This window comes from Leptonotus elevatus, chromosome 15 (assembly GCF_054856555.1).
Source record: "Leptonotus elevatus isolate MCC_2025b chromosome 15, RoL_Lele_1.0, whole genome shotgun sequence".
NCBI classification, from domain to species: domain Eukaryota; kingdom Metazoa; phylum Chordata; class Actinopteri; order Syngnathiformes; family Syngnathidae; genus Leptonotus; species Leptonotus elevatus.
In genome coordinates, this window is record NC_141253.1 from 4,799,935 (window position 1) to 4,823,943 (window position 24,009).

The 24,009-nt window shown below is 40.7% G+C and overlaps 3 protein-coding genes across 4 annotated transcripts in view; 2 read left to right on the forward strand and 1 right to left on the reverse strand.

The window, feature by feature from the left end:
* ric1 (RIC1 homolog, RAB6A GEF complex partner 1) overlaps positions 1 to 13,458 on the reverse strand; it is a 32,744-nt gene extending 19,286 nt beyond the window's left edge. Inside the window, exons 1-4 of the mRNA XM_086097421.1 lie at positions 12,883 to 13,458; positions 10,262 to 10,369; positions 1,481 to 1,560; positions 1,154 to 1,261 (exon numbers count right to left, since the gene is read on the reverse strand). Of these exons, the coding sequence (XP_085953547.1) occupies positions 1,154 to 1,261; positions 1,481 to 1,560; positions 10,262 to 10,369; positions 12,883 to 13,023 (437 nt within the window). The 5' untranslated portion in view covers positions 13,024 to 13,458. The remainder of the gene's footprint in view (positions 1 to 1,153; positions 1,262 to 1,480; positions 1,561 to 10,261; positions 10,370 to 12,882) is intronic.
* A 1,135-nt stretch (positions 13,459 to 14,593) lies between these two features.
* exosc2 (exosome component 2) lies at positions 14,594 to 18,113 on the forward strand. The gene is made up of 9 exons (XM_086096955.1): positions 14,594 to 14,741; positions 15,005 to 15,106; positions 15,180 to 15,225; positions 15,304 to 15,393; positions 15,659 to 15,724; positions 15,808 to 15,876; positions 15,942 to 16,118; positions 17,005 to 17,133; positions 17,912 to 18,113. The coding sequence occupies exons 1-9, from the start codon at positions 14,620 to 14,622 to the stop codon at positions 17,990 to 17,992; spliced, it is 882 nt and encodes a 293-aa protein (XP_085953081.1). The 5' UTR covers positions 14,594 to 14,619; the 3' UTR covers positions 17,993 to 18,113.
* Positions 18,114 to 18,536: 423 nt separating this feature from the next.
* The window catches only part of abl1 (abl oncogene 1, non-receptor tyrosine kinase), a 28,392-nt gene continuing 22,919 nt past the window's right edge, over positions 18,537 to 24,009 (forward strand). For both annotated transcript variants that reach the window (XM_086096801.1, XM_086096803.1), the window contains exons 1-2: positions 18,537 to 19,056; positions 19,885 to 20,249. In XM_086096801.1, coding sequence (XP_085952927.1) covers positions 20,123 to 20,249 — 127 coding nt within the window. In that variant the 5' untranslated portion in view covers positions 18,537 to 19,056; positions 19,885 to 20,122. The remainder of the gene's footprint in view (positions 19,057 to 19,884; positions 20,250 to 24,009) is intronic.

Here is a 24,009-nt window from a genome sequence, read left to right on the forward strand (position 1 = left end):
GATGATGGCGATGAATGTGCAATGAGCAAAAAGAGCTTGAGGAGGGTTGAAGTGACAGCTCTTGTCCATCAGCAAACAAAGAGGATGCTTGGTAGGCTGGAGAAAACACCGACAATACATTTTCCTATGGATTTTAATGATGGATTTGACAGTAAGGCAGCAAAAGAACAAATCAGACTGAGTAAAACAAAAGAACCAAGCAGCTTTGTTCTTACATGTACAGTATCTGACAGAAAAGATGCTTCTGTTTTTAATCAGTAATGCTGTTGGTGCTAGCACATACTTAACGACACATACAGATTGTGGTCTTTCTTCTTAATGCCTGCACTACATTGAAACCGCACCTAATCAAATTTTTCAAACTTGCATTTTAGAAATAAATCCCTCCAAAGTTCCTCCCACAACAATTCGAGTTAAAAATAGATCAAGCATAGAAACTGTCGTACAAAAATCTGGAATGCTATCCAAACCTTTGTTATGTTGATCGCCAGCCAGCCAGCTTGTTAACATATTTTACAACATAATAGGTCAACCGGAAAAGCTTGAATAGTCAGAGGCTAAAAGGGGGGGGGGGGGGGGGGGCATACTTCAGATAATAAAGCTGCTTTGTCACGCCATCTTTGCTCAACTCCATTTGCCAAGGTTTCGGTTGTCCGCTTGAAAATAGCACAATTAAAAACGGCAAGAGCCACGCTACATTGAATGCATCATTCACAAGATGATGGGATAACAAACAGCAACAATGGAGGAGGAGGAGGAAGTAAATGCAGTTAAGCAGGGTACACGATATAATAAAAATAAAATAATAATTAGGGATCGCCCGATAACCGATATTGGGCGTTTTGACGAATATCGGTATCGGCCTTTTCTCAAAATCTGATGGCTGATAAAAGGTCAAGCTAAAACCATTTTAATCTCAGGGAACTATTTATTTAAATTTTCTTTTAACTTTACAAGAGATGCTGCTGACCCTGGGAACCTTCTGAACCTTTTGTTTTTGTTTGACATTAAAACAAACAAATGTGTTTCCAGTTTCCATTGAACTTTTTAAGATGCAGTGAACATTTTTTTTTTAAATATATATATTTTTCAATCTGCAAAATTGTTCAATAAGCATTCATGCTTAAACAAAGTGACAAAGTCAGCATCCTACCAGGTGATGGGCGCCTCCAGATCGACAGGCTTCTTTATCTCCAGCGACAAAGCGGGGGCGCATTGCTCCTCCTTATAGCCTGGCGTCACCTTCACACGGGGGCTGCCCCTAAGCATGCACATACTAACATGTCACTAATGTAAAAAAAAAGAAAAATAAATGCAACAAGGAGGTGCAATTCATGCCACGACTTGTTCGACGTCTGCTGGTATGCCATGAAGGAATGCGAACCCACCAAGCCAACAGAAGAGGCTAGCAAGAATGGATGTATGTTTGCTTTTTTGCCCCAAACTTGCATATTAATATAATGTGAATAGAGGCACTCACTTTGGGTAGATTGGTTCGTAGAGGTACTTGTCATCCCCACCACCCAGTACAGAGAACAAGAGGATGTAGCCTTTGGCAGTCTGAAAATGGAGAGAGACAAGTTAAGTCAATAGTGAAGTAGCATCAGTACAATCTGCTTTATAATTAATTATTGGCGGACTCGAAGCGAGAAAGGTCAAAGGGCCAAACCACAATATGCAATAAGAAACTACAAATATACTGTAAATGAAATTAAAGATGCAGGACAAGCAGCTATGAATAAATCGAATCCTGATCAGGATCATCAAACTTTGATCTCATCCTTTGTTCATATTAGCTGGCAAAGAAAAAAAAAACTTCAGAATTTAGTGTTCATTAGGAAAAATGGTGTGAAAGGCATTTTTTTTTAAAACTTTACTAGAATTCTCAAAATGATCAAACTGGTGCCACGCTCTGTCCATATTAGATGTCGTGCAGAAAAGCTTCTTAATTTGTCGCCCAGCTGCCTAGCTAGCATACATGCTTCTGATTTGGGGCTCATTTGGGCCAATTCCCAAGTAGGAATTCATAGTATGAGCCCCAAATTCAGCAAACATGTCTCGTTTCAAACCAAAATGGTTGACTTTCTGTTCAACTTTGGGCCGTGGGTCCTTAAGACTTTTTCGTGCGTAGTGTTATGATAGAAAAGTTCAACCAATTTGATGTCAATCGGTGCAACTGGTGTTGGTGTCAAATGTCTTTTTAACTGCACACGAGCTCTCAAAATGATCCAATTTTATGCTATGCTCATACTAGACGGCATGGGCAAAAAAAAACTAACAAAAAACGTCATAATAGATCGTCAAACATCTGTCTTTCATACTTCCAATCGTTTCTCATTTGGGCCAATGTCTTTTTGAATTATGAGCCATAGAAATATCAATATAATAAAATATTGTGACTTCTTTTAATCTTGGCCATGGGACCTTGAAACGTACAAGTGTACCGGATCAGTTTTTTTTATTATCAGTATTTGGAGGTATTTCACATTGAAATTGCTCCCTGTATCTTCTAGTTATGACTGATAACAACCACACCGGCGCCACAATACACAAACCGTGTTTACTATCTACACATTAGGCCCCAAGTTCATAGTTGCAATACTGCTTTGAAAACATACTTGATATCAATACAACCTTTAAAACCGGCCATTTAGCCGTAGAATGACAAGGACTTTGACAACAAAATGACGTGACAAGACTTGAATGTTTGAAACATGAACTTGAACCTGTTCTAAGCAATATTGCACCGCCTAACAATGACCAACGCCTGTATTATTAAAAGAGACTAATGAATCACCCAAGCCACCACAGAAATAGACCAATCGCACGTCTCCTGCCTCCATTTTAACCTTTGCGGAAACAATAACAGGCAGTAGGTAACACAAGGCCGCTGCAATTAACTAATAGACGTCTTTTACCAGGCTGCAGAGCTGAGGTGGAATCTGTAAGGCTGAATGAAATAAGCTGTTCTAATAAATGGCCCCGGCTGTTATTTGAACAAATAATAACAATCTACTGTAGATACTTTTGTTTTGTATATAATACTTATGCCACAGAAATGTTTGCATAGGTACGAATTCTGATTGTGTCGCCAGCATAGAAACAGAACTTTGTTGTTGTTATAAGTTATCTAATGTACTTTTCAAATGTGTACCTATTGAACTGAACCACACGTTACTGCTCAGTAGAAGTGTGGGCTCTAGTCTAGAACCACAAAATCTAATAAAGTGGGCTTGTATTTTTTTCACTACGTGAGGCTGTTTAGCTCAGATGCTTGCGGTATTCTATAGCAACTGTCCCCGCCGGAATTTTCCAAGGCGGCGACAGAACTTCTGGTAGAGGACCCGAACATTACTACAGACAAGATAAAATCAAAATCAAAAGAGCAGCGAGAGGGGGTGAACGCAAGCACGCATACAAAGCTGAAACGGGGAGGAGCACAGCCTTGGCCTGACACGTGACCAAGACCTCAACTGAGGTCTGCAAAAACAATCAAGACTGGTGAGCTCCAAACCAAATAACTGAATGTTTCTGTCTCACGGGCTCCTGTTTGCCAGGATAGAAGCAGCAAAAGCTAAGCAGCTGAAATCACACACTGAATGTCCTTTTGGAAAGAACCCCCTCGGGGCAGAGTCGAGGCTTGAAGAGACGACTGTGTGTGTGTGTGACCAAACGGGGTCTTTTTGTCACCCGATGACGTCAACCACAGAGCAAGTGGTTTTGTGGATTTTCCATCAATGGTGTAAAAGAAGCATTGTAAGCTCCATGCCCGTCATAAAACATGACTAGCTCTCGCTGACAGTTGACAGGGCTGACATGAATGCATCCAAAAAAACAAGTTCCCCTTTTTCATTCGAGGAAACATTGCTTCGGAACTGCTGACCTTGACCAAAAATCATATGCTGTTTCATACATATGAACTTCTAGTAAACAACAGACAGCTGGCGGCAGAACTTCTTCCTACCAAGTAGATCCAAAAACCTGGAAGAAAAAAAAAAAAGTTCTGCGGATTGGCGAGGTATTTGTGACTCCACACAGGTCCTTGACATCTGTAAAGTAGAAGCTGAAAAAACGACATCTTGGGCCCGCCGTGGTCAAACATAACTTAAATGCTATTCGCTGTGTGTGTTTGCGTGTGATTCGATGACTATTTTATTCAGGATTGTCCAGTTAGTTCAGTTGTGTCGGGTCGAGCCTTGACTTATATTTCAAATATGGGAGCCCTCACATGCTCTAGCCAATAGTGTGTGCAATACTAATGGCCGATGCTGGAAAGACCACACATACCAATGTCTGATGTAGTACCGATACTGACCTGTGAGAGGCAGTATGGCACCACAGGGCAATCCAGACTGCCGGAAATACAAAAAAAATAAGAAGAAACGTCTCTGTCCAAACTATTTCTGAGCGGTTTGAGGAGGGGAAAAAATACTCCCAAGACACTACAAGATAATCGCTTAGGATAAAATTTTCGATTTCAGACTGATAATCGGGTTATTGCTGACTTTGACAATAAGGAGGGAACCAGGATTAATTCATTAATTTAAGTATAAATTCAACTTAAATTCAAAGTTAAGGCAGTGTTTTGGTGTTTTTATGTTTCACAGTGATTAACATATTTTTTGCAAGTGTGTGGCAATTAAAATTGTTTTAAAAAAAAAGCAACACTTCCAATTGGTGCTTGTCTTATTGAAGTTGGAACTTTTTTATTTTAATAATAACTTATTTGCATGAATGTGAATAATGTCAAAATGTAAACAAAGGTTTCATGATGGCCACAGTCTGACACATGAATGGATTATTTCCATCATTTCCCGAGGGAAACATTAATCCAAACAATGCACTCATGTAACTAATGTCTCGGGTGGGGGACTCTGACTTTCTTTAAATCTGCAGTCTGTAATCTGCACGGGGAGGAGGGGACCACTACCTCAAAGAAGAAAAGTTTTGGTGAGACCCCTTTCCCAGACAGCTGCTACACTTCAAAGTGTATCAATTACAGGAGGTGAGAAACTTAAGTGCAGAACGAAAATTGGGGGAGGGAACTTAGTTCAACCTTCAATGGAGTTTGCCATTACGTGTTAACATTACGCGAGCAGGAAGATTTTTTTTTAAGGCAAATTGGTTTTCAAATATGCAACATGTAAGTCTCTTTGTAAGTATTTTTAGCTTGACAGTAAAAAAAATTAGCCGGGTCCCTTGTATCTCAAGGCATCACTGCGTTTACAAATCTGTTCAAAAGTATGCAAATTTTGGGATAAAACCAGGCATTGGAGTAACGGGCCACAATTGAGAGCGGTTATACATAATAACAACATCTTCAAACATCCTCCCGCTTTCACACATGCAGATATTCTCAAACAGGAAGTGGTCACCATTCTGCCGAGGACCCATCAAGCACACACAAGGGAGTCTGGTAGCACTTTGATAAAGATGTAAAATAATGTGGGGGGATGCCAAAATCAAAAAACAGCTCAGATTCCAGTTCAAATGCAGCAGTACGCTACAAAAACAGCGTCACAGGGTCACATTTAACGCTGACCGGTATAAACAAACAAAACAAAATGGAGATCAGGCTGCCACTCCGCTAGCTGGTTCTCGTAAGCAGAACGAGCGGTGAAAGGTCAGCAGAAAAGTAACGACGCACCAAACCCTCTTTTGCATGTTTGAACAGGCCCCAGAGGACAACACGCACAACTATGGACGTTCAAAGCCATAGCCTTCAGTTACTGTATGGGAAGGTTTCCAAATAGGTGGCCGGCTTACTCACTCGCACAAGCAGACAAACAGAAGCCCGGCCAGTCGCTGCCATGTGGATGTTTAACAACACCAGCTTGCGAGGAGTGCAGATGTTTGCTTGCAACTACAGGATGTCAAGTAGCACACAGCTGTCGGGTAATCTTTACCCAACATGGAGAGAACCCATAAACCGCCACAATCAAAAGTATAACAGGTTTGCTGGAATATGCGTTATAAGTAGGGCTGAACGATTTTGAAAAATAAACTACTGGAAAAACTACTGAAAAAAAGTGTTATCGGTGATCTCCCCCCCAAAAAAATTTTGTCATTTACATCTCAGGCTGGATTTAAGCTGCATGGTTCAATTGACACACTTCCTGTGTGTTGCTTCCATGTGACAGAATTTGGAGTTGCGTCATGGCAGCGTAAATAAAAAAATAAAAATAAAAGCAGGGAAGCAGAAATCTTCAGATTCGAATCAGGCCTCGTCCAAATGTGGATGTGGACATATCAGATATCTGCCAATGGAGTGCAGTGTAAACAGAGAGCGGATACATCTCAAAGTACACCGGATGGTGGTGTATACACACGAGCCGAGCATCTGCACAAACGCCACCACAAATAAACGTTTAAAAACTAAATCTCAAATGAATGTACAACACAGGCCATAAAAGTTGAGGTGCACACAAGATGAATGATGGTGTAGCATGCTACATCTGAGGTGCGTCCATTATTAGATGAGCAAAATAATGTTTGAGCATGTGGGTTGTTTCATGTGTTCCATTCGCACAGCAATTTGGGATATGTATAATTTGTAATGTGCAAAATCTGATACAGGCTTTAAATGTGAATTGTAGGGATGGACCGATTATCTGCTGGGCCCATTATCGGTGCCGATGTTTGGCGTTTTGACAAATATCGGCATCGGCCTTTTTACGAATCTGAAGGTCGAAGCTGGTATCTTAGTGAGCGGTGAATGCTTGCGAACGTAGCAAATTTAGGGTTTTCATCAGGATTTGTAAGATGTTCAGTTTTTATGTGTCGCAAAGACATTTCGAACATACAGTTTTTCACTGTCTGCGAAGATCTTTTGAAAACTTTTATGAACCCTGACGAAAACCCCAAATCAGCTACATTCACATGCATTTGTCACTCTGATACAGGGAACTTTTCATTTATGGATTAATTAAAATTTCCACTTTATAAAAAAATTAGGCTGACATACCCTACACTTAAAAAAAAAAAAACTAATTTAAAAAAATAAATTATGTTGGAATTTTGGAAAACCATTTACAGTAGAAAACTTTAGGGAACTATTTACTACCTTAGTTTTTAATTTAGCTTAACACATGGCGATGACCCTGGAAAGCTGTCTTTTTATTTATTTTTATTTTGACGCTAATATTTTCTATTTTACTGCAAATGAATATCGGCTTGAATTATTGTTATCGGTCTCCTTGACTACTAATAGTGGGTATCCGTATCGGCCTTGAAAAAAAAACATGTTGGTCTATCACAATTGAGCACTTGGAACTGCAGAGTAAGTCCTGCTGGGGCTGCCTAAGCCGGACAGTGAATGCGAATCGTCCATGGAGCCCGATAGGCTAAAGTCTATAATGATGGCTCTTAGTGGAATTAGACACAAAGACGACACAGAGGGAGATCGGCCTGAGTTACGTGCCCACAAATATGGACTGGGCACAAGGGGGTCCATAAAGGGAGCAGGAACAAAAAGTGCTCGACTATAAAACACCACGCTACAAGCTCATGATACAAAGAAGCTTTTGAAGATTGTTGAAATCCAAAGTAGAGCCCCCCCTCCCCAACTAAGTCAAAGGCCAACACTTAACAAACCAACAAGCAATAAAAGTTTAGCTGGTGTCTTGGATGGGCCTTAAGAATTTGAAGCATCAACTACAATTTCATAAATCCTCCAAGGCTAAACCGCCACATTAAAATGGACACCTTTACAGACGCCGACTGTGCAAACATCTTAACAGTGACCAGTGAATTTAGGAGTTTTTCCAGACACAGGCTGTCAACTTGGGCGATTTTATTTTTGTCTTGAGCTGTAAGTCCTCTTGCTAAGTGTGAAATAAAATTCCTCAAACCAATCAGGTTGTTCTTTGGCTTTTTGGATGCAATGGCTTCTCGGTTTATAAAGGGACTGATTCCGAATTTGGACGCTATTGTAGCGCTAGCCAATGCTAACCTGGTAGTTTGGTCAAATAAACATTTGTACAAACAAACACTTTAATAACCTGATGAGGAAGTAAATAGAGTGAAAACTGACTACATAATCTTCGTTTGCAACTTCAAAACTGTTGTTAAACAAAGGATCCTTTGGGTTTGGTTTTAATGCAAGCTACCATTGCTTTCTTGGCGATACACTGGAATCATCCTCTGTATGGCCCAATTCCCATAATATAGGCTCCTTCGAGTGTGGGAAATGCAGAAGATACTTGTTGGCTGAGAAAAAATGCTCTTGAGTAACTCTGCGTGACTGGATAATAACCCAGAAGGAACATTGGGGCCGAAAAACAGGATGTACAGCCAGAAAATATACTTCACGTAGTTTCTGGTACTACGTCGTTTCTTGACTCCACGCCACATAAACAAATCCGCCTCTTCCAATGTGTTGGATTCTCAAACATAAGATATAAGCGGAATTAGTAAAAGGTTTCGGTGGAGGACTGCATTAAATTTAAGGTCTGCAGCACAGGGTGTGAACAGCTAGAAAACATCTGGAAAACAGCTGGTCGGGAATGTGAGAACAAGAACTCTTTTTGTATGTATATACAGTAAAAAGTATGTTCATTTTTAAATGACTCTGCAGCAATGGCAATTAGGCTGCCTGGGTATAAAACGTCACCATTTTGCTATTGTATCTTCACATAATCCGCCTGCCAACCCTTCAGTTTTGGCTAGAGGCCTATGATGTGAGCTCACAGTGTCCTCAGTGACCCGCGAGTACCAAAAATAAAAAATAATGTCATTCCAACCTTGAGCCCGGACGAATGTTTGGGGCAATTTGCGAAGGAATTGCCTCAAGGCGTTTCCCCGAAACGCCGCGCTCACAATAATGGCCAGTCGAGCGAGCATTGCCTGGTATTTTTAAACTCCAGCCGCCCGCTGCCTCCTGTTGTTTTTGGCCAGGCAGGGCTGTGCTGGAAACGGGCCTGACCTTCTTCCTCAGACACATTCGCAGCATCCACTCGCGTGTGTTTTTTTATCCCGCAAGTATGACAAGAAAAAGGGCCGGCGGGGTCAACAGAGAGACGCAGGGTCGGACCCTTTGGATGCTAAGCGTTGATTGATTCACTGTTTAATTGCCGTTCACATTCTTTGCAAATGGTAACCCACTTTGGAGAACGCAACCTTGGAATTACAGTGCAGGGGAGCCTCACTTTGTGGCAAAACTGTGTTTTCTATGGCAACCTATATGAATGCAGTCGTTCATTTAAACTTCCAGTAAATATTTGTACAAACACTTCTCGGCAATACATACAAACGTTTACTTGCTTTGCACTATCAAGAAAACAGAGTGTAAAGTTCAGTCTTTTTAAGAAGCATATCCGCGTTAACGCTACCGTGTAAAGAGCGACGTGTAAAGAGCGACTGTTTCACTTTGATTCACTTAAGAGGGATAGATACTACAACAGCATTGGACATAATAGTGACATGGTTAGATAACAAACTCGAGCGAGTCACTGACACGTTCACACACTCCATCAAAGACATGGTTGCGGACTATTTACTACCATTTAGCACGTTTACGGGCTACTGTTGAGTTTTTACCAGCTCCAATTGCACTTTAAATTTCTAGAGTTAACTACTGGTAACTCCTGGATGGTAATATTAGACAAAGGCTGCTTAAGACCAGACAAATGAGCACTATTGATTGAAAAGACTTCAAAAGCGATCATGCTTTTACGGGCCCTGTGACGACGTGTGACAAATTCTTGCTCCGTTGAGTCTTGTTTGAGAACCCCCCGACAACGCATTTCTTCTTTCGTCACTTGGTGAAGCTTCTGTGCAATGTGTCTATGCATGTACACATTTCAGGCTTCAATAGTAAAGACACAAAATGTATATTTTTTTTGTTGCAAAGAATCAACACCAAGAATTTGTTTGATATTTTCAACTTTTTTAAGAAATAAAAAAACTGAAAAGTGGGATCTGGCCAAGTTCCCATGCATGCCTATTGTATTGACGCCGAAAAAAAAATTAAATCAATAAGTAAATAATCACTCATAAGAGATGCCACACCAGACGATAACAGCTCAGGAAACTTTCGAAAAGACAGCTGACAACCGGAAGAGATGAAAAATGCTCAAATTGGGCCCCATGATCAGTGTGTAACCGCCGCTAAAGCTAACGTTCTTTCGAAATTATTAATCAGCGCTTCCGCTGGTTGCGTGAATAGCGCACTCCATTTTGACACAATTATCTAGCAATAAATTAAAAATAATAATAATAAAAAGGACAAGCGGCGTAAAAGTTTGCTGTAGCCGTCACTCACCACCACCGCTATCATGGAGTCGTCCGGTTTCCATTCGGCCTGCTGGTAGAATCCAAACTGCGCCACCGCCTTAGCAGACTCGATGTAGCTCGCAATCAAAACACTGGGCTGCGCGTGAGAAGAAGAAAAAAAAGTGCTTTAAAAATCACGCGCAGGAGCGTACACATGCGTGCGTGCCTTGACAGAACTAAAAACATTGGCAACCTCTTACAAACACACAACAATATTAACATTCGCACGGCAAACATTGAAGGCTCATTCGGAATAATTTACAGCTCTTAATTCAGGCTCGGGTGAATAACCCGGTTGGAATTGGAGCGTAAACGCTGACATGGCATCATGGCGTGCTTGTACTGTAACTTTCTGTTTGCACTGATTAACTTGTAACGTCTGGCTGCCGGCAAGACGCATTCCACACATGCGCTGACGTCAAATGGCTGCCATCCGCTGCGGAAGTGGACTTGCTGCCATCATTAAATGAAATGCATTATCTTACTGTAGGGCTTTTGATTATCAATCAGTTACATCAATTAAGACTATGTGTCAGGATTATTATTTTTTTAGCAGCTTTAGTTTAAAGCAGGCACTGATTTGGCTGCGAACAGAGTGAATAAAAATATGGTCCTGCCATCTTTTTTCGTTCTTCAACACTGAATACCTATACAATTTTGGTTCCAAACGACGAGAAAGATCAAGTAACATTGGACTGGAAGCAGAGAAGGCTTTGGCTTTGGCTTCACCATACAGTGTCGCAGCCACACGGTTAAAGCTTAATAATGTCAGCGATATCTGCACACACGCGGCTCATTAACATCTCGCCCTATTTTGCATTGCGCCAATATAAAACTATTACACGGGGGGGGGGGGGGGGGGGCTTGTATCTCAAAGCATATCTCAATAATGCCACGCTACGTCGTTGCTTCCCCCGAACGCGGCTAAGCTACTGTGCGACGTGGATTAGTAATTACGCCTGGAAAGAACTGACTGTGGGCTTGGCTGTGCTTCAGGACTAATAAGGGGATTTAAAACAGAAGAGACATTGCAGAAAGACGCTCACTATGGATCAGGACTAGAAAACAAAGTCAAATTGAGGGAATTATTGACAACATAATGATCTAGTAAAATGCGAGTGGAAAAGTTGGCAAACAATTCCTGACCACAAGAGTATTTTTTTTTTTTTTAAGTACAGTTCAGTTTAATCTTTAATACCTGAATGTTTTTCAATATTTATTTAGGTCCTTTTCAGCAGGTACAGAGGGTCCCCCCCCCCTTTTTTTTTTTTTTAAGTTTGCAAATGGCACGCAATGAACTTGTGTAAGAACACAATATGTGCTTAGGGGACACAGGGAGGCACACTCCGTACACTCCGTTACTGTCGTGCTTTTCTGTTCTTTATAAGAAGGAACAATGGACTGAGCAGATGTTCTAGTCACATCTGTCCTTTGTACTTGACACAGCAACAATGCTTGTGAGGGAAGATCGAGGGGAAGCAAAGCACGGTCACGTACGCCGCGGTGCAAAGGAAAGAAACAACTCTGACCCATTGTTGACTGTGCCAAATTTGCTTGCCGGAATAAAAGGCACTAAGTGGTCATGTCCTCCACGCCTTTTTAGTCCCCATAGCTTTGCTAGTTATTATGCGTGAATTGTCCTTAATATTTGTAGAAGGTCTTTTGTTTACACGTCAAATGAGCTTTAGGCAAGATTTGGGCAGAATAACGCACCAAATTCAAATCTATAATTGCATTCTACTATACTGTGATGTCAATTTGATTTTCAATTGTTCAACCCCATCGGTTGTGTTCCAACATCTGTTTGCTTGATGGGTTATAACACCGCAACACTGATGCTATTTGTTAGCCCATCTTTGGCAATTTGCATGATTTGTTAGCATTAAACTGACATTATTAAAGTATAGCTACGCAGTTGTTTGAAATACGCAATGTGTAATCCTCTTTTTGAAAGAATTATTCACTGCCAAACTTCTGTTTGTTTTGAAGTGGGCTGAGTTGAGTTCACTGCCATCATAAAGCGTTATCAAAGTTTTGCTTGCAAGACAAAGCAAATAAATAATCGGCCAAACAACGGCTTGTATGTTGAGGCACCACTATAATACAAATATTAAACGTTACATAGTGTTTAGTTGGCTGATAAGTTGGTTGAGTCTGCACGTGCAGATTGTTCCATGAATGTAAACAATAAAATATATGCTTCAAAAGACAATCGAGAAAAATCGGATATATGCATTGAATTGGAAATGGCGCCAGCCATAAAAGCTGAGTTCAGTTTTGATTGACATCACAGTTTACTATTGCAGTTACTGCTGCTTGAAGCACCACTGCAGGCTAGTGTTTTAAGATCCCTTGAGAAAGTTGGACATGGACAAAAAACATTATTCAGGTGCACTATAATGGTTCACTGCGGGTTCAGTTGCGCAGACAATGTCGCTAATTTCTTTGTAAATGACAGTATATGCGTTACAACAAAAATACTTTTACCTGGAAGAATACCTTTACATTCCTCACCAGTGTTGATGCAAACAAGCCTAATACTGTACATGCATGTGTTTACAGTGATTTAAAAACATGCTACCAGTGTGATGCATGGTGCTGTTCCCTTACCCGGCTGAACCAGATGCTGAGCTGCGTCTCGGAAAGCAAGGCAAAGTAGAAGCGCTGCGAGCTGGGCTGGATGTGGAAGGGCTCCTCCGCGCTCCTCAGCGGGCATTGGAGCCTCCGTGGCCAGCCAGTGAGGAAATACATGACGGCCAACTGGCCACCTTTTTTTTTTCCCTACTCCACCACGAATGTGTACTTTTTAATCCACTTCACACATATCGGGTCATCAAGTGAGAAAACAAACGAAAATCATGTTAGAAAAACAGCAAATGTTTTTGTTGCCGCTGTGGGTCCATGAACCTTCCACGAGAACAATCCAGCGAGCCGATGAAGCTACTCGGCTAGCCCGGGCTAGCGAAAGCGTTCCCAACTTGACGCTAACTAGCTCTCCCCGAGGCCGAAAATAAGAGCGACCGAACCAGGGGCAGACGCACCGGCAGCCCCGAGGATCTCTTCCAGGTGTACGTGGGGCGATGAACGTCAACTACAGCCTTTGTCTCAATGGCCACTGAGTCGGTTCCAGTGGTGTTTACTGACCGTACGGCGCTCCGCTCTCGCTCCTCGGTGCCTTCTCACCGACGCCATCTTTTAATCGACGCTGATTGGACACAGCGAGGAAGTTTGGGTTGTTGACATGTGACGTCAAACGGCGGCGCCACGTTGTATCGGTTTGTCAACACTGACGCCCAGTGGCCGTCGTTCTTTTCATTTTCGTCTGTTTTATGAGGCGTGCGACTTATGCAAAAACGGAACATTTTCATGGCTAATGAAAAAAAAACACGCACGTGGAACAACGGGAACTCTTGCACAGATTTTTTTTGGGGTGTGGAACCTATCCTTTCACTGAAAACGAGATTTTTCCCAGTGTTTTTGTGCTCAGAACAGTGCTGTCTAATATAAAAGTACAGTATTGCTTTAACACCATCTTGTAGTATCTTTTTCCCCCTCCCCCCCTTTTTTAATGCTTCATTTAGTTGAGGAGCTTCGTGTAGTGCTGTGCCACCCTCTTGTGGCATATATAGGCAATAATGAAGTTATTTTTTTTACGAGTTTTAAGTGGCCGTCTATTTATTCCTCGTCATTTGTGAATATTCGCTATTTGTGACAACCCAATGCCTATCCCCTGCGAATAATAGTGTAACAGTGCTTTTAAGATTTTTTGCAGTGTAGAGTTATATTTTCTTCTTTAGTTAAGTTAAACTGTGTATCTTTTATAAACGTTTAATATGAAATAAACAATTACGTTGAAGGAATTGAATAAAGATGCTTAAAATGTGACATATTATCTGGTGATTTAAAACTTTTTATGATGACGACGGGTACCACTAAGTGGTTCACTCCCTATAGTGGTAGGCAAATGGCTCAAAACTGCATAAACTTTGTTACTGTTTGTTAAAGTTATAATAATAATAATAATAATAATAATAATAATAATAAAATCCGATACAGTCCATTTTGTAAGTTCAGTTCAATGGTATTTTTAATTCTAATACATTTGCATTTAATTTTTCAGAGCTGTATGTTTTCGAAAATGTATTTACTTATGTGCAATTGTCTTAAATTGTATTATTATTTAAATAGCTATGTGCGTATATATTGTATTTTCATCATGCTGGATTTACGCTGACGTTAAGAAATCGCAGTTTTTCATTATTACGATAGATGGCGACCTCTGTAAAAATTTCACCTCCACAACAGGAAACAAGACGACGAATAAGGAAATTGTCACTGTAAGGCAGCATGGCGGCTGACATGAGATTACCAACCATTAGAAAACTAATCTCTCATTCCTTTTCCACTGGAGATAGAAGAGACTTGGTCGTGCCTGGCGATGTGATCACGTCAGATTCTGGTTTCATGAGGTTCGTTTGTGTGATCGTTAGATATCAAGCCTGCTGTCTGCGCCGTGTAAATGAATTGTAACCCATTACCCATTTTTTTAAAGGTGAAGAATCAAACAACTTTTAGGCTTTCAATCGGTGTGTTTTTATTAGGGTTAATTTCTCTAGGCTTCATGTGCACGTAACCCACCGAGTCGATCAGATCATTGATTGCAATTTCCGTTATGTGATGGCCTTACATCTGACTTGTGATAATCACTGACCTTTTCGTTATTTGTCCTCAGGGGCCACGGTACTTATGTGGATGAGGAGAAACTGACAGCCTCTGTGGCTGGAGAAGTTCAGCGAGTAGACAAACTAATCTGTGTGAGACCACTCAAGACCAGGTAAACTTTAGGAGTAAAATCGGCGCTAAGATCTATTTAAAAAAAACTATTATGGATTTATATTGGATTGCAGGTTCAACGGAGAGGTTGGTGATGTTGTGGTTGGCAGAATCACAGAGGTATTATCTCTTACTCCTTACGGCTCCCATGTAATGCCCTACAATTACCCTATTTAAGTTTATCATATTTTTGTATAGGTACAACAGAAGCGGTGGAAGGTGGAGACAAACTCCAGACTTGACTCTGTCCTCTTGTTGTCGTCTGTGAACCTGCCTGGAGGAGAGCTGGTAAAAGAAGAGAAAAAAAAGCCACAAACACGTTTTGACTTGTCTGTATTCTAATTTCATCAGCTAATATATCAGTTATCAGACAATATAAAATATATCAAATTATAACCACCGTATCGGATATTGTCATATTGGCATCGGCCCCTCCCAAAACATCGGTTGAGCTCTAAATTTTATGATGGATAGCTAGTAATGAACAGGTGTTTGACACATGTGCCACAGACGTGTTGTTCAAAAGACTTTCTATTTTTCTGTTCTCTTCCAGAGGAGGAGATCAGCAGAAGACGAGCTCACGATGAGAGAATATCTCCTTGAAGGCGACCTCATCAGTGTATTTTTTCTTCTTATTTCCCAACATTTGTTGATCTTTTTATATATTTCACCTATAATTTTTTATCGCCTCTGTGTTTTCAGGCAGAAGTGCAGTCGGTCTTCTCAGATGGCGCCTTGTCGCTTCACACTCGTAGCTTAAAGTACGGCAAAGTAAGTTGAACAGCAACATTGGGTTTAAAGTTTAAATGTGGTTCTGATTGTGTCCTTGATCACAGCTTGGCCAGGGAGTACTTGTCCAGCTTTCTCCATCTCTCATCAAAAGACAAAAAACTCATTTCCACAATCTTCCATGCGGCGCCTCCATCATCCTGGGTAATAACGGCTTTGTGTGGCTATATCCCACACCCGGACAGCAGGAGGAGGAGGCTGGGGGCTTCTACACCAGCCTCGAGGTGAGACATTTGTTGAATTACAGATAAAATATTTATACCAAATAAACGGTTAAAATTTCAAAAGGTTAGTGATCTGTTTCATAATCTAAATTGTGGTGTGTAATCTTTTTGCCATTATGTGTTTGCCCCCTAAAATTGGTTGATTAAAACATTTAATTCTTTTTTTAATGACTTTTTCATTAATAATTTATTGTAAATAATAGATGTATTAATTTGTTTTTGTTGTTGTTGTTTTTTTTACATCTGAGCCGCTTATCCTCGGGGTCGTTGGCATGCTGGAGCATATCCCAGGTGTCTCGGCGTAGGCGGGGTAGAACTAATAAAATATATATAATAGTAATACAATTATCCACATTATTTACTTTTTTTTTTAATCTAAATTATTTAATAATTAATTTAATACATTACATCAGTCTTTCTTCTCTGGGGAATGTGACCACAACTTGATACACATTGATACCACCAACAGGCCGCTGGCAGAACAGCAGGTGGCTAATGACCGACAGTTTGGTCTTCTTAAGACACAGCAGAGGCGTAGTTTTTGTTTGTAAAGAGATATTTGTCATTCAACAAGGAATTTTTTATTGTGTTTTATGTTAGATTTTTATTTATGTACAGCATCTAGTTACAGCTGTGGCAGTTTTTTTTAAGTGTTGTTTAAATACAGTTGAGTTGAGTTACAAATTAAAATAATAAAAAATATTTAAACAGGAGATTGAATTATTTTGTTATTGAGAGAAAACTATTGATCTGGCCCATCTGTCCATTAAAAAAAATCAAACATGGCTTTGAGCACAAAAGTGTGCCCACCCCTGAGTAAGATCCTTGTGAATCAGTCCGTTTTCAATTGTTCAAGTTTTTATTTGTCTCCCCTACCTCCTCACAGCCTATCAGCCTGTCTGACCGCGAGGTGATTTCCAGGTTAAGGAACTGCCTGTTGGCTTTGGCAGCGCACAAAGTCCTCCTGTTCGACACCAGTGTTCTCTACTGCTACGAATCTTCACTACAACACCAGGTAGGAAGCGGGGAGAAGCAAAGGGCTGTGACATACCGTATGCGTTGTTGATTACTAATAAAGTATTGTGGGGAATGTCATGCAGTGTGAGTTCGATCAATATATCGGGGGGGGGGGGGGGATTCATGACCACAGCTGCTTTGCCATTGCAAGAGTGTGATAAACGACCTTCCAAGACGATTTAAGCATTTTCACACCTACAGACAGCACTTCCTACTAAGTGTATGTGGTGCATGGACACATCACCAACACATCAACTACTTAATTAAGTAATCAAGTATGTGCCTCTTATGAGAAGCTAGCACTAATCTGTGCCTCCCAACAAAACTCAATGCAGCTCTGCTTACCTTTTGGTTCCGACTTGGTAGCAGCGGCGTCGCACTCGTGGTGGATGTGGCTGCATGATTGTGCCTCTGCGTAATAGTGTTAAAAAATAAGGTAAATTTAACTTACCGGTAGTTGCGATTGATGTTCCACTGTATTTGTATACAAATTACAATTGTACAGTATTTGTTTTTAACCTTGCACCATTTAAAAATTACAAATATAACTTTGTTCTAATTGACGTTCCACTGTATTTGTACGCAAATTATAAAAGTCAAATCTCCATCTTATGAGCTCTGACCTCTAGTTGATAAATGGTTAAATAAATCCTTGATAAAGGATTCTGATATGACAGGCTACCAAAAAAAAATTAAAAGCACGTTTAAAAACAATTCTTCTTTGATGCACAAGTGTGATAATGCTATGCGTGTGTTTGTATGTGTTGTCTCTTTAGGTCAAAGACATTCTGAAACCAGAAGTGATGGAGGAGATTGTAATGCTGACACAACAGAAGCTTATTGAACAGGAAGGTTAAATCGAGTCATTAAACAGCCGGCGCTGAGTCACACGCTGACCAAATCAACTTTACAAACCTTTCTCGTTTTGTATGCTCTTTGTAAAACTATTACAATTGTGCTTTTGTAATAAAAAAAAAATTGCAACAAAATGTCATGATTTTCACTAAGGACCATATTAAATTTAGGTCTTTTGTACACTCTTGGTTCTGCAGGGGTTCCTTGCATCCATCTTTTTTCCTCTTTACTGTATTGCAAAGTTTTTAAAATGGTAAAAATATATATTTTACTTTTGTACTTGAATTAATTTAAAAGTTTGTACCCCCCCCCCAAAAAAAAAACTACTTCTCATAACAGTAGAGTTTTAGTGCTTTTTGCACTTCTGAAAACCACTAAGGGGGGAGCGAAAAATTCTCACGCCGTTCGTAACCTCGAAACGGTGTGTAAATCGGGACCCCCCCCCCCCAAAGCCCCGACATGCCGACAACTTCCTCTTTCTGATGTCGACTTGAAAAACTTACTTGCCCACGCACGCACGTGACGTCACACGTCGACCCACCCACATATTTGTGTAAACCACCTTGCGTATGGAAGTATGGCGGCCCCAGCAGCCCACCCGACCGGCCTAAAGTTCGCCGCCGCTCCCCGGAGTACTTGAGGGGCGATGAGTAGGCGTGCGCGACACGGCGGCTCGGCAACGGAGAGCGCGGCGACAGCGAAACGGCCAGCGGCGGCCTCCACGCGGGCACAACAGCAGCAGCAGCAGCAGTTGGCGGCGTCCGGCTGACGGAGGAGTTGCCTGTGTTTCTCCAAGTGGGGTCCGGTTTTGAGGGTGGGGAGACGCGGAAGTTTGACACTCAACGTCCCGGCGGCTGGAATGAAGCAAAAGTGGTGAATTTTGGAGATGTTTTTGTGGATAAAAGTGCTTGGCCAAGGAGGCGACGCGGCGCCGCCGACCAACTGTTGACTGCTCCGTGCGCCTTCCAAGAGGACGTGAGGCTAACCCGTACTAGCCTCCATGGCTAAGTGCATTTATAGCTTGTGGTGCTCAGCTAAACTACGGAATTTAAGTTTACAACAGCACGTAAGTTGATTTTTTTTGTCGCCCTTTATGCTCACAGCATGCAATACTACCACTCTTTCCACTTTTTGACTTGACTCGCACAACGATATAACACTTTAAAGTTAGGATAACAGAACCTATAGTGCTATATGCTAAGTTTCTTGTAGTTGTAGGCAGGGTCGGCCAAAAGTAGCTATATCATTTTTAAATCAATTTATTTGAGGCAGGACGGATGGAAGTAAGCGAAAATGGAATGATGAAAGGTAAGGAAGGTCGAGAAAAAAATGTTGGAAGACAGAAGGATGGTATTAACTGATGGGAGGATGAATGAAAGAACGAGAGGCAGGAAGGAAAGGTGAAAGTGGTAAAAGAGAAGGGATGGAATGAAGAATGGTAGAAGGAAGGATGGGATGAAAGGCTGGAAAGAAGGATGGTGGGACTGTAGGAAGAAGTAAGGCAAAAAGGAAATAAGGAGAAATGGGTAGGAGGGGAGGGAAGGATGGAAACAAGATGAAGGGAAGAATCATAGGAGGTGGGAAGGAAGGGTAAAAGTAACAGGAAAGAATCGAGGATTACAGAAGCAAGGATGAATGTTACGGATGGAAGCAAGGAAAGAAGGTTGGATGGTATGAAGGAAGGCATACAAAGAAGAATGGAAAGGTAGACAAGGCCAGATAGTATGAAGTGAAGGAAAGATGGATGTAAGTTTGGGGGGGGAAGGATACAAGGTCAGGCAGTATGGAAAGAATAAAAAAAAAAAAGGTAGAAGGAAAAAAATGAAAGGAAAACTCATGGATAAAGGTGCACCGAATGACACTTGAATAAAAATTGTCCTCCCATTCCCCGCAGATTTCTCAAGCACCCAAATCCCATTAATGCGTGATAAAAAGAGGCACGCTGGAGTAGCTTGGACCTGCAGAAAAAATCCGCATCACACCAGGAGAGGACACCCCGGTGCTAGGGAGAAGGACTCCTCCCGTGTCCTCCTCTCCTCAGCCCTTCCCCTCGCCTCCTCCCCCACTGGCCAGTTGTTGGCCGAGCGAGTCCGACCCGGAGAGTCCCGGCTGCGGCCTGGCACCCTGCCCTTATGGGGCAGCAGCCGGGGAAGTTTGTCGGGGACCAGAGGAGACCCAGTCTGCCAGCCTTCATCAAGGGTGTCAAGAGGGAGTCCACGCGCCACGGGACGCAGCCATGCAACGTCTTTGCAGTGCACGGTAAGAGCAAATGGAAGACCCCGTGTTTGTGTTCCCGAAGCCACTGAAGGGGTACTAGAGCCTTACGAGTTGAACTCTGGTTTGTTTATGAGCAAGGTTGCAAAGAAATGGCAAGTAGTGGACCCCCCCACATATTCACTGTTTGCCATTCGCAGAATCACCCATTTGCAGATTGTTTTTGGGAAGCCGAACCCATGTTATTTGTGAAAACCCTCGCTCTACTTCTGGTCCTTTTTTTTTTTTTTTTTATTATATATATATTTTTTTTTACATGTGTTTTTTTTCCTGATTATCTGCTTTAAAATAAATGGCCATTTTTTTTCTGGTCTTGTAAATTATGACATTCATTTGACATAGACAGTGAGAATATGGAGCAGGGCAACCCCGCTAACGCTGAAAGTCTGCAACGAATTGACCCATTATTAAATGCATTTAAAAGGAAAAAATAAATGAATTTAAGCCCCATAATTCTTGAATAAGCGCAGATAAACCACCAATACGTTTTTGGGACAAAAAAGGTGAGTTGACTTCAGAATGAATGAGCAAATAAATATATGAATGAAAGAACATATTAAAAAAATATTGCTAAAAATGTTGGGAATAAAATCCATAAATTAAGCGACTCCTTGGGCGCCAAACTGTGAGTATGCGGGCGTCCGTTGTTTGACATAATTTTCGTAAATTACCAATTGGAAAAAAAAAAATTCTCAAGGTTCTCTTCTCCGTGTTCACCATCCAAAATGTGATTAACTACAGATCAATCTGGTTTAATTCATAATATCACTACTACTTGGACAGCAACGATTTTCTTGAAAATATTTTTTTAAATTATGATTAATATTGCTATTGTTACCTAAAAAAATATCAACATTTTAAGTACTCAAATATACATCTTTATTTTCAATTTAGTTTATTCCCTTTTAATTCTCATGGAACGTTTCTAACTTTAAAAACCCTGTAATTTTGCAACCCTATTTATTACGTCGGTAAACCTCCACCATTTTGTTCATCATCTAAGCCATTTTGGGCTGGAAATGGGCCCTGGATCTTCACCGAGCTAGCTGAATTAGTCATGGGCGGAGAAAATGGCTAGAGCGTGTGGTAGATCGTTTTATGTAGATGCGATTCATTGGAATTGATTTTGTCTTTTTGTTTTGTCTTTTTTGTCTGATTAGTTTGTCACTTTAACCCCCCCCCCCCCCCACACACACACACGCACGCACACAGCAGACCTCTTTCATTTAGTCAGCGTGTAGTCCATGCTTGATTGCGTTAAGCTCAGGCTATTGATCCTGTGGCTGAGAACGCCTGTGAGAACATCGGGATGTTGCATAACAGTGCCGAGTGACACCAGTCGAACGTGCCTGGGCAGCTCACTCAAAGTCTCGGAGAGTCTTGTCGGCGGGTGAAAGTGCGCTTTTGTGGCTTGTCAGGTTTGACTGATGCGCAATATTAGAGCGAGCCCTCTATAAGGGTATTATAGTAATATTGCAAATTGAATCTAGAAAAAAAAGGTGTTTTTAATTTTGTATTTATAAAGTATTGACAAAGTTTTTATTTTACATCTTTAATCTCAAATATGCTTGCAATGTGATGACTAATCTTGCAGATTGCATTGCTTTCAAAAAGGCACGAGACATTTTTTTTCTGGAAAGTTTACTATAGTTTTTTATTATAGTATTAACATTTTACGTTCGAATCTGTTAGTTTTCCCCCCCAGAAATACTTGACTACTCTCAACGTTTTTACGTGTCATTTTACAACTTTGATGTCAAATATTGCAGTATCAATCTTATAAATATCCCAAAAAAATTCTAAAAAATGCAGTACATGACTTTATTCTTTTAAATTATGACATTAATTTAAAAATAAATACCCCCCCCCCCAAAAACATACATTCTTCTTCTAATATTGCGACTTAAATCTGAAAGACACTGCCTTTTTTTTTTTAATCGAACAACTTTTTATCTAGGAAATGCATTATATATATATATATATATATATATATATATATATATATATATATATATATTTAAAAAAAACAAGTATACAATTTGTTATCACACCATAATCTTGACTGTACTACTTTTTCTTTAGTACATGACTTTTCTCAAATATACAAGTTTTTTTTTTATTGTGATATAAATTTTATTTTTTTTAATTTTACATCCAGTCTCTTTTTTTCTCAGAAATATAGAACTGTAAAGTCGTAATGTTACAACTAAGTGTACTTAAAAAAAAATATTTAAATTTAAATTCTCCAAATTGACGTTTTATCTAAAAGTTGTTTAAAAATAATAATAATAATAATAATAATAATTAAATCTACAACTTTCTTCGTTTTTAATCTTGTGCTAGTCTTTTACTTGGGCTGAACAATTACTCAAATTCAAATAGACATCATTCACAATGTAGTAGAATGCAAGTTTGAGATTGCAAAAGCTGACATTTTGAAAAATAACAAAAATATCTGCTTCATTTCTGGTTCATAAAGAAGCGCAGTCCATGCTTTTACCGTATCGTTTCTTGAAACATAAAAAGTTGAAGTGATAAAGCCACAGATTTGTTTGCATTATTGTTGTAGACTGATTTATGTAAAAGTGTTTAGCAAGTTAACTCTAATTGAAGGAGATAAATAAACTATTTTATATTCATTCATTTGCCTTTATTTTAGCGCAAGCCTAATCAATAAAACCAAAGCATGTATGTATAATAAATCTCCTAGTGTATGTTATTGTTAATACAGATTAATTTATTGCTGAAAAATAGATGGGAAGAAGACTTATTAAAAAAAAAAAATCACATATTAAATCGCATTATTGAGAGAAAAATAACGCAATTAAATTGCTTTTTAAAATGATTCAGGCCTACTTTTAACCGTGTCCCTGATATCCCTTGGCACCATTTTACCGGATGCCTGCCATCCACGTGTTCTGCGAACTGATAAGTTTACCAAATGTGTTTGTAGAGCTGTGATTGCCTTGGCGCGGGGAATACTTTCCACAGCCTCTTGCATAACGCAGAAGTATGGGTGGGGGTGGAGTTGGTGGGCGGGGGGGCTGATGTTGGACAGGACAGGGAAGGTCAGAAAAATAGAGCGAGCACGTTTGCCGGTAAAAGGGTTGAATTTGGCGCGGTGTCAGCGGCAGTGACGCCTATTTATTTCCCCCCCCTTCTCGCCCCCGTGAAGAGCAGGTTGGGGTCTCCCAGTGGGATGTGAGTCACCGTGCAAGAGAGGAGGGCAGTGTCAACGCGTTATTTGACTTTGTCTGCCTCTGTTTTTCTTTTCCTTTTTTTTGTGCATGCGCGTGTAAGCCAGCCAACGGCGCGCTGCTTCTCCACAGGCAGGTTGAGACCTCTCGCGCTGCAGCTGCCTGGGAGCGAGGCGGCGTAGGCATGCGGCGACCTGTCCTGTGCCGGCATCTCATCGATGCACTTAATTGCAGATGGTGTGACCAGCACGGGGTTCGGTTAGCTGAATGTACTCTGACGAGGTACATTGAACGGGACTGATTTGAGAGCGCGATTAACAAGGCGGGGCTGGGAGTGTACTTTTGTAAACTATGTGGTTTGGTCAAACCTATTCTATCTATCAAACTCTCCCATTTGTCACGTTGTTGTGCTTTTTCTGTAGCACTAAGTTGCCACAAGATGGCGCTAAATCCCTGGCTAATAGGAGCATAGTAATTGGTTAGAGGAAGTGTGATGAAGTAGTACGGCTGGGAGACTAACATCTTGCAACATGTAGCCTAGCAAGCCA

Coding starts and splice junctions, on each gene's coding strand:
- exosc2 (XM_086096955.1), top strand. CDS start 14,620: ATGGCGGCTGACATGAGATTACCAACCATTAGAAAACTAATCTCTCAT. Junction 15,394..15,658: donor ACCTGCCTGGAGGAGAGCTG/GTAAAAGAAGAG, acceptor GTTCTCTTCCAG/AGGAGGAGATCAGCAGAAGA. Junction 15,725..15,807: donor TTGAAGGCGACCTCATCAGT/GTATTTTTTCTT, acceptor CTGTGTTTTCAG/GCAGAAGTGCAGTCGGTCTT.